A 10841-nucleotide genomic window follows, 5' to 3' on the forward strand; every position below is an offset into this window, starting at 1 on the left:
GTGGACCAAGATGGGACCTCACTTTGGCAAGGCCTGGTTGCCAAATCACTTTGTCCCATTGATAACAGTTAGTGAACACATGGAATCTAACAATGAAAGTGCCACTCCCCCAAAAAATGTAAATGATGTGAGTAGTTTTGAAGAAATAAGTGAATGCAAAACAAATGTCAACATTGAAAGTCAGTCAAATGTGGATAGTTCAAGTAATGTATCAGATGAAGGTGAATCACATCAGAATGTAGCAAATGAAAGTAATGTATCAAATGAAGGTGAATCACATCAGAATATATCACATGAAAGTTATGTATCAAATGAAGGTGAATCACATCAGAATGTATCACATGAAAGTTATGTATCAAATGAAGGTGAATCACATCAGAATGTATCACATGAAAGTGAACCAAATCATAATGTATCAAATGAAAGTGAATTGCACAATGGACCTTTTCAGACTCTGCCCAATGGAAAGTTCATTCCAGTACATGACCTTATGAACTTAATTCATGGACATGCTCCAACTGTGCCAAATGTTCCGCGTGGTAAGAAGAATAACGTGTTTGTGTTAGTTAATGGGGAAGAGAACATTAAGGCCAACTTGGCTGGTAAAAAGGCCAGTTATTTTGATGACTGTGGGGTATGGAATGGGGCTTAGTCAAGAACTTGCAAAACAAAATTTCTTCTTGAGGATTCTGGAAATGGCTCGACAAATATGAAATTTGTACATGTGAAAGAAAATGTAGTTAGTGTGGAAAATCAAGTTAAGGGGAAAATTGTGAAAACACATATGCAACCTCAACCTGATTTGAACAATGTAGTGACTTTACATAGGTATTATACCGTCTTGAAAGGAAATGAAGAATATAAGAAAAGAGTAAGTTGGTTCGAAAATTTGCCAGAATCACTTCAGGCTAGGCAGTACGTGTCTATAATTGAATACCAGGGAGAAAATGACACCCAAGTGAAAGCACATGGTAATTCCAAGATTAATGCTAATCCATACAAAAGGACACATCCAGAAACAATAAAACGTATCAAAGAAGCAGTGAAATATGAAAAACCAGTTGAAGCATACAATAAATTGACTAAATTAGATGATTCAGAAACATTCCCCAAAGACATAAAACAATGCCAATATTTCAAGGGAAAATCCAATCCAAATAAAAGCAAAGCAAAGAATGCAGCAGATGAAATTTTAAATGTAATCAGAGAACTGAACGGCCATCAATTTGTTAGTGAAATCATTCATTCTAGAGACAGTGAACAGCCACTCATTTTGTGTTGTAGCGAGGAACAATTAGCTGATCTAAGGTCCTTTTTGAAAAGTAATGGAGGTGTTGTGGGTATTGACAGGACTTTTCTTCTTGGGCGATGCTATGTGACATTATTAGTGTACAAAAGTTTGAAAGTTGTTCGCAAAGGAACTGGTGAGCCCCCTATAATGCTAGGACCAATGATGTTACATTGGGATGGCACGACTAAAACGTATTACCGCTTCTTTTCGTTTCTTCGGGGAATATTAGATCTTGACCTGCAAAGCATAGAAATGTTGATTGGGACAGATGATGAGAAGGCTATGACAAATGCAATAGACTCTGTCTTTCCTGAGGCTAAGCGCAGACTGTGCACTAAGCACATAAAAGATAATCTTCTAAGGCAAATGACTCACAAAATTCCCAAAGATGAGAAAGAAAGAAATGAAATTGTGAACGAAATATTTGGCCCAAATGGTGTAGCATGCGCAGATACAAGTGCAATGTTTGATGAAAGAAATGAAAAGCTAAAAACGTCATTAAGGGAGAAGGGCCATGAAGACTTTATAGCATATTATGAACGTTATGTGCAGAGCAAAATCGCGGATTATTGTGTAAATGACCAGGATCAATTGTGGACAAACAACAACACCGAGTCAATTAACAATCGACTGAAAGTGGCAACAGACTGGAAGCCGAAAAAGACTGATGAACTTGTCCAACACTTACATGACACTGTAAGGGTTCAGCACGTAGATGTCAAACGTGCTTTGTATGGTACAGGCAATTATACTCTAAGTGCCAAATACGCTAGGTTTAGGTTAGTTGAGGGGGTGTGGCGCTCTAAAAGTGATAGCGAAAAAAAGACTTACCAGATGAAATTCCTGAATGCGACGTCAAAAGTGGAAGTTCCATCAAAAATTGTCTCATCAGATGGCACTTACACCATTGGAAAGACTCCGGCAGTGGCCAAAAAACCAGGACAGAAGACCCGTGCTAAGGCTACAAGAACATTTACACCAAGAAAGTGAAGTGTGAATAATGACAAGATACTGAAATAAAATAGAACAATGAACGTATTTCTAGTACTCAATTAAATAAATATTTCAGATTCTTCATTTCTGTGTCATCTTATACAGTTTCAAGAATCAATCTTGGTTTTCTTTTATAGTAATACTTTTATATCCTATTGCTATTTTATTGTTTTAATTTTGTATGTGTTGATAAATATATGATGCATTGATTTTTATTATTAAAAGTGATAAATATTTCCAGTTTTGTTCATAAAATCAGGGTTCATTTTACTCCAAAGTGATGAGCTTAATAGTTGTTGCTTGTATAGCAATAGAATTAATTAGAACAATGGACTTATTTCTTTCACTTAAATACGTACATATTTTAGATTCTGTCTGTTTATCATTCATTTCTGAATTTTATATCCTATTGCTATTGTATTGTTTTAATGTTGTTTGTGTTGATACATATATGATGCATTGAATTTTATTATTAAAAGTGATAAATATTTCAAGTTTTGTTAATAAAATCAGGGTTCATTTTACTCCAAAGTAATGAGCTAAATAGTTGTTGTGTTGTATACCAATATAATAAAATGGAACAATGGACTTATTTCTTCACTTAATTAAGTAATTATTTCTGATTATTATATCCTATTGCTATTTTATTGTTTTAATTTTGTATGTGTTTATACATATATGATGCATTGAATTTTATTATTAAAAGTGATAAATATTTCCAGTTTTGTCCGTAAAATCAGGGTTCATTTTACTCCAAAGTGATAAGCTAAATAGTTGTTGTGTTGTATAGCATCTTTTTGCAGGCTAGAATTCTTAAATACCTCCTTAGTGGTCATTTGGACCTCCTTAGTGGTTCTTTAGAGGTCCTTAGTGGTACTTAGCGGTCCTTAGTGGTCCTTAGCGGTCCTTAGTGGTCCTTAGTGGTATTTAGTAGGACCCTCGTCGCAGCTACCTTTTCAGTAGCTATTGCATAAACATAATCATACACTAATAGCGAATAATATTGGAAATATGATATAATATACTTATACTTAAGTTACTCTACCAATTAAGATCCAGAAGTAAAGACCTTTTTTTTTTACAAAAATTCGCCAATGAGTTTATTTTGTTTAAGATCGACTATCAAAAGGGCATATGGATATCTGTTGAAAAGCGATAGTAAAAACCCAGGCATAACATTTTGATTTCAGTCGAGCCGCGAATCGTATTGACGAGATCCCAGAATCGTTCTTTTTTACGTACAAATGATGTGTGTGGGCATATTTATTATAAAAGCACATACCCACGAGAATCCAATACAGCAAATGCCGTCCGAGAGAATATCAGCTACAATTGCCGGGTAAGAGTTGGCGGCCGCGACGTAGGCGTGGAAGTGGGGCGAATGCCAGTGAGTGACCTGGCAATAAAGCGTTCATACGTAACACGTCGGAAAGAGCAAACGACCTAGGTATGCTTACCTGCGTTCAATGCATTATAGAGGTAAATTACGTACTATTATTATTAAATGATGCGCATAATCAACTATTACTTCTTTACAGCTACATTCTTTACACAATAAACGCAAGTTAATGTAATATATTTGTTAAGGTAGTGGGAGCCTAATGGGTACGTTACCAGAAATAAAATGTGTTATTATTTCCACATTGTAAATTGTATATCACTACAACGAGCCCGTTCGCCTAAAAGCCTTATAAAGGCAAGCATTTTTATCGTCTGTTGGTAGATATTCAAAAACAACAACAAGAACAATATTATGGCGATAAGTCCATCTAGTCAATACAATATTTAAAATTTTGGTAGAGCAATCTTTCTTAGACAACAAAAACATTTAAGAAAATGCTATACCAATATTTACTGTGTGGTAATTGAGGATGAGGTAAGCTTACTATGAAATCTCACTTAAATAAAATAACATATGAAACCACTTACCCCTGGCATAATTACACGTTCAATGTCTTTGAAGATGTTTTCAAACGATTCGCCTTCCTCGGGGGCCTCTCCCGGTATAAGTTTTCGTAGGTACCCTGGTTCCACTTCCGGGAACACGCGTCGCTCGCGGATGTTCTCCAGATAGTCGGCTACATAGTCTATCATCTCCTTTCCGCGGCGGCGAAATTCTTCTGCATCCATGCTGGTTCTGAAATTAAATTAACACTAGAGCTATCACTGAAGAGACGCTTAATACCCATACAGTAAGTTTTAATTACGGAATATTGTAATTAGACTTCTGGAAGAGGTCCTTTAGACGAAGTTTCATGAAAATTACCTTAGTTCTACCATTGCTGTTTCAGAGAAGAAGAACTTTGACGTTTTTAAATGATACCTTTATTTGGAAAACCCATGACTACCTGGTAGCAAATTGCGACTCAATGGCAATAGTATGAATAATCTCCGTACAGATCCATAAGATAAGTGCATGCAAATGAAATGAAGTGTGCTCTTGTTGAATTTCGTCACCGTCATATACGCTGTTTAAGCGACGCAGGCACGTGCATTGAAACATAATCATTAGATTGTCTAGGCGATGTAGAACTGCTTTGAAAGTAGAAATTTATTCGAGACATACTTGACCTAGGTAAGTTATCGTTTGCATTACACTCTAGTGCATCGTGCTCACCCACGTTGTGACCACGTGTTAGCCCATCGCCTGAGAGGAAAATATCACAAAAATCAACAACATCCCTATTTGCGGCAAAAATCGTCTGCGCGTCGACGTTTTGCAGGTGGCGCACTAGCGGGTACCGCCTCTGGTTCTGGACCAGGAACAGGGGCTGGTGCCGGCTCTGGTACCAGCGCCGTTTCCGCCGCAGCCCTTCTACGCCGTCTATCCCTTTGTTAATTCGCCGGTGCCGGATCTACCGACGCCAGCATCCCCCGTCCCTCTCTCTGTCCTCGTTCCGCTACGGCTTGCCCTGCCCGTCTTCGCACGCCACGACCTCTACCCGACATTGTTGATTTCTGTTATATGGATGAGTATACAGGTGTTTTTTAGCCAAAGATATTTCGCAAAAGCACGAGATACGTGAAACCCGAGGTTATATATACCAGTCACTACTGAAATCGATTTAACGCATGGATTATTGTCGTCTTCTGGTCTCTTATTATCGATACGAGATTTATACCTGTATCAATCGGTGACATGTATTCGCTACTTCATATAAAAGAAATGATTTTTTATAGAAATTAATTTTTAACATTGTTTTAATTTTAAGTCCACGAATTAAAATGTCCACCAAATTGCCATGGTTGTGAAAATCACGAAATTTCATGTCGACGCATATAAATGAAAATTCAGATATATTTCACTTGTTTACTTATAATTGTAAGTTTATAGAAATGTATAGTAATCATTTTAAGTAAAATTTCTTTATTGAACTTCTGTGTATTAGTTTTTTTCAGTTTGCTTTTTAAGTTGAATCTTTATTTTATATTTTTGGAAGCATTATAAAGTAGATTCGTGAATAGGTGTCAAACAGTAAGTTTAAGTCATAGTTGTTTGCAATAAAGGTCATACATTTAAAGTATATAATTCTTATGTCTCATGATGTAAACATTTCGTAAATAATATTTTATTTATTGGCTTCATCTATTTTAAAAACCTATCTGATCTATACCAAGTCTGGTGTTATGCTCAGTAATCAAAATGGTACGTGTTTAATAAAATGTTATTAAATTAATAGAGTATATTGATTAAAAAACAGATTTAAGCGACGTGTATCATATTTAAGCGTGAAGGTAATATCAATTGTTTAAAGCAAATTATGAGCAACCAGACACACAAACATACATCAGATAAAATGAGGCTAGTAAAGAAAGTACTTTTTTTAACCAAATATAAATGCATACATAAGTTAATAATTGTACATTATAGTACCATATAAAAACACAATGATGCATTAAGATTACAATATAAATTAATCTTTCAAAATCATCTTTCAATTGGAAGTTGTTATTGTTGCGCAAAAATGCAAGATTATTTAGAAATCTTTTACCATGTTAAAATAATTGAAAAAAAATCTGATAAATAATAAAGCATCGCGTAAATATTCACAATGTGTTTTAGCGCCATTTAGAACGTGTTAGCTTAGGACAGACAAACAAGTTCTATATACACTAAACATGGTCTAAATTAAATATTTCAAATTGTGTTTTTAATGAAAATGTGTTCTCAATATTGCTGGTTATTAATTGCTACTAAGAATATCACTTATTTAAGCACAGATCTGTACGTACTTTACATATATACTTATTATAGCATGAGAGATTTGTTGTATACACTATAAATTATTACGATTTTATTATACGTCTTATTCAACAAAGATCCCAGTATTTCCTGACAACATAGATTGAATGTGCCGACAGAAATAACTGATCTGATGATTATTACCACTACATGAGGTACACAGAGTGACATCATATGCTCCTATAATGTATTGTTCTTTCTCCATCGTACCGCTATACCAATTATTGTGGAAAGATGAAACAATAACATATTTACCGCATTGTTCATCTCATTTACCATTACTTATAAATTGTATTATGCATACATAATGTAGGCTATACGCTTTACTTCACTTCTAAATAAATGCTGTTGTTGTTGTTGTTGTTGTTGTATTTAAGCAAAATTATTTTGCTGAAATCGAACTGCTTTTATTAAACTTAAGTCCCAATATTATCACTATGCAAACCAATAACCCCACGAAGACCCATAAATTCTATGATTTATACAGCACACTGTAATTTATCACTGTTTTAATTTAGTTCAAGTGGTGCTTTGTAAATATGTGTACACCACGCATGTATTTATATTCTTAAGTAGAATTAATCTGCCATTTCAAATCACACACTGGCTTTGCTAAAAATTTAAAAGATTGTAAATGCTAACATATGTATTTGTGTATGCGTTCAATCCATAACATTTTATTTTTACGATATCACATCAATAATCCGTGTACGACGGTGACGAAATTCAATATATAAATCACATAATTAATTGCATTACTACATAAGCGATAGAATCTGCTGGCGTGAAACTAACATCTAAAATCAATACATTTTATCACAAAATAATCTACACTAACTAAAAAAGCGAAACAACACCAAATAAATAAAGCGAAGGCAATAAACAGAACGAAATAAAATGTCCATATAAAAATGCGGATCTATATTTATATACCAATCAATAGCCATCGAGTGCATTTATAGATGAAAACAGTAATTTTAATCGCTATTGAAATAAATCTGCAATTTGAATATGGATTTTCTCATTTAAGTGTACCTGTTACATGTTTACAACTGTTGACTTGTATTTCGGTGTTTAAACTGTTTTCCTGAACTGTTAACAGAGGCTATACAATACAACACAGTAATTAGTATACACATTTACACTAAGTAAAACTTCAGCCGACAAGCAAAAAAAATGGCGTTCAACTGTAAAATCAAATTTATATAAATTTCTTTAGTGCAATAAAAGTGTTGATGAAAATAAAAGATGAAAATAAAATATGATATGTTTTATATGTTAATATGATGAAATAATACTATAGTATAATATGTGGTCCTTTATTTATGGCAAGAGAGACATTACTAATCAGTTAGACCGATAAGACAATAAGACGAAACTCTACCTCAGACAACCTCTGAAGACTCGACATACGACCATATTTGATAGTGTGTACGGAAAACAGACTTCCGCATTTACACAGATATAATCAAACGGTTGCAGTAAATAAAAATACGCACAGCAAATCTGAATTCGCACCAAATGTTTATAATTATATAATATTCTTGCAGAGAACATATGCGCAGTGCTCTTTGAAAATGGGGTTTAGTGCATGCGTAAAGTGTCGTCCCAGATTAGCCTGCGCAGTCCGCACGGGCTAATCTGGGACGACACTTTCCGCCTAAACTGGAGACTTTTTGTAAACGAAAAATACCATTCAAGCGGACAGTGTCGTCCCTGACTAGCCTGTTCGGACTGCGCACATGCATTAAACACCCTTTTCACAGAGCACAGATAATATAAATACCTTTATATCAAACCATATCATCAACATAACCAAGGTGAAGAAGCAATGATTTATAATTAGCATTATGTTAAACTAACGGTTCAAATATATTTATACAATTTCAGATAACATTTGTCTAAGCCACCAACAATTGCTAGTTTATCATTGGTGTCGTTGAAGCACAAACCGCGCGGAAAATCAATTTCCTTTAACAAAAGAGATCTTTTATATTGACCCGTTGGACTAATTTGATGTATGTTACCAGATAGGCATGCTACATATACATCACCACTAGGATCCACGGCACATGCCAATGGATTATTGCTCTGATACTCAAACAACGTTTTTCCATGAAAATTGATTGCAGTTATTTTATTAAAAATTTTATCTGTAAGTAACAATATGCGAAAATTAACATGCACCACAATATGATGTGATGACGTTATACAATTTTTTATTTCTGGGCTTACATCGAGGGTATGTAACAAAATCCCATCGTTATTAAGAACTTCTATTTGTCCCTCAGTATTTGCCAAACAGATGTACTGGTTTAATGCGGTATCCATAGCGACATCCTTATATGGGACGTTCGTTGTCATTTGCGCTACCAAGTGTACGTTTCCATGGCGAAGCTGTGCAAATGAAATCTTGCGTTGACGTGGGAAAGTTATCACCATGTCGTTTGGACCTGTCTTAGAAACTGACCAAGGCATTGACTTACAATTGATCATCGATAATACAGTTTTGTGGTCTTCATGGAATACTACTAGAGACGGCGATGTATCCAATGCTACAACAATATGATGGTCTATCCATATGCAAGAATAAGGATTATTATTACTATTAATCAGCTTCATTTCATCGAGACTGATTTCAGACTGAAACTGTAGACTTCGCTCTGCGTATATTGAGGTTTGCTTGATAGCAGAGTCTGAACGTTTCTCGCTTACATCACAAACCATGTTGTCAATTTGCAAAGAATTCCGGATTTCTATTAGTAAAGTATCTAAACACGTATTCGCAGTACATTTAAAGGAAGACCGAGTACGACTTCTGCCAATATCAACGACCGATGCTTGGAGACGAGCTTGTGGTTCTTTTTTAATTTTACGTTGCACTAAAACTGCGTGAACTTCTGTTCCAAACTTCTCAACTTGTTCAATGAAAGACGATTGGTGTTCAGTGTCATTCAATGTATGACATACGCTTTCTCTCTGTACGCTTATTTTTTCGAATATCACTTTCTTTTTATTAGCAATTGACGACAACACCGTTTCCTCAATCTTATTATACGTGTCCAGTAGTTTCTGTTTTACATCTTGAAGTAATAACATTGCTTTACGTTCGCTTTCGGCTATCAGTTCTTCGTGTTTGCGTTCATGTTCCAAAAGACTCTCGCAATTCTGTTGAATTTCACGCAACACAGATGTCAACCCAGAGCAATCCGTTTTTATGTCATGCAGTATGTCAGACAGAAGTTTTACTTCCTCGCACTTTCTGTGGTCGGCCATAGCACACTTGTTACAGCATGTCACATCGTGGTCTTTACACAGGTAGACAACTTCTTCCTTTTCATTATTAGGACAAGCAAGCAAGCTCTTCAGAAGGTCGTTTATTTCCTTGGGAGGTAAATCCGTTAGGTCACACAGCTTGTGATGCTTTAAAACTTTTCTCCTTCCATGATCCAGTTTACACATGTCTTTACTAGTGATGGCAAAATTATTCGAATATTCGAATATTCGATTGAATGGCCAGTATTCGAATATCAAAATTGATATTCGCATATTCGAGCCGGTTACTTATTGGGTTTGATGTGACGTTCTTCGTGTCAAACTGTGGCCCGTATCGGCGTTGGTGTACGGAACAAACACCCTCCGGAAGAAACACCCTTCCCTAAAAACAGCATAGCGGAAGAAACCCCCTTTCACATTTTGCATACGCGGAAGAAACACCCTCAATAGTTTGCATAATGCGGAATAAACCCCCTTTTTTATTGGAACAAACCCCCTTTCCATATTGTACTAACAGTTAAAATCACAGGTAATAAGCGTCTACGCTTGTATTTGTGTTTCGTTGATTCGATAGCGTTGGTTTTAATTAGTGCTTGTTTTTTTAGAAAAGGTGTCACCCTCAACCCCAGATATTTTATTCATTTGATCAAATGTTAATATAAAAGGCTATAAAAAAGGTTAAGCAACCATTCAGAATTTCCTGACCAATAACGTACCACTTCGCTATGTCCTAAATCCAAACACGATTTACGCCCGGTTTATAATTCAGAAACACAATATTTCTTACTGGATACTCCAAATTATGAAATGAGCACAACTGCTTATTTTAAATCACAAAAACCATAACACACTATGATATGAAACGATGCGTTACGTAACTGTTGTAAAACTCCATCAGTCAGCTATAAAATAGAAGTTTATGTGAATCTTACACACATCCATTAAGCTTAATAGTGTACAACAATTTCGTAAACGTGATTTTCTGCGATACGATCTCAAAACGTTCCCAAGCAGAACTCAATACATGTGAATATGGAA

General features: G+C 35.2%; 1 protein-coding gene across 1 annotated transcript in view; it reads right to left on the reverse strand.

Annotated features, from left to right (window-relative positions):
* The window catches only part of LOC127840003 (aromatic-L-amino-acid decarboxylase-like), a 39094-nt gene extending 34680 nt beyond the window's left edge, over positions 1–4414 (reverse strand). The window contains 2 exon segments of the mRNA XM_052368391.1: positions 3567–3680; positions 4214–4414. Coding sequence (XP_052224351.1) covers positions 3567–3680; positions 4214–4414 — 315 coding nt within the window.
* Positions 4415–10841: the final 6427 nt, after the last annotated feature.

This window comes from Dreissena polymorpha, chromosome 7, assembly GCF_020536995.1.
Source record: "Dreissena polymorpha isolate Duluth1 chromosome 7, UMN_Dpol_1.0, whole genome shotgun sequence".
Classification (NCBI taxonomy): Eukaryota; Metazoa; Mollusca; class Bivalvia; order Myida; family Dreissenidae; genus Dreissena; species Dreissena polymorpha.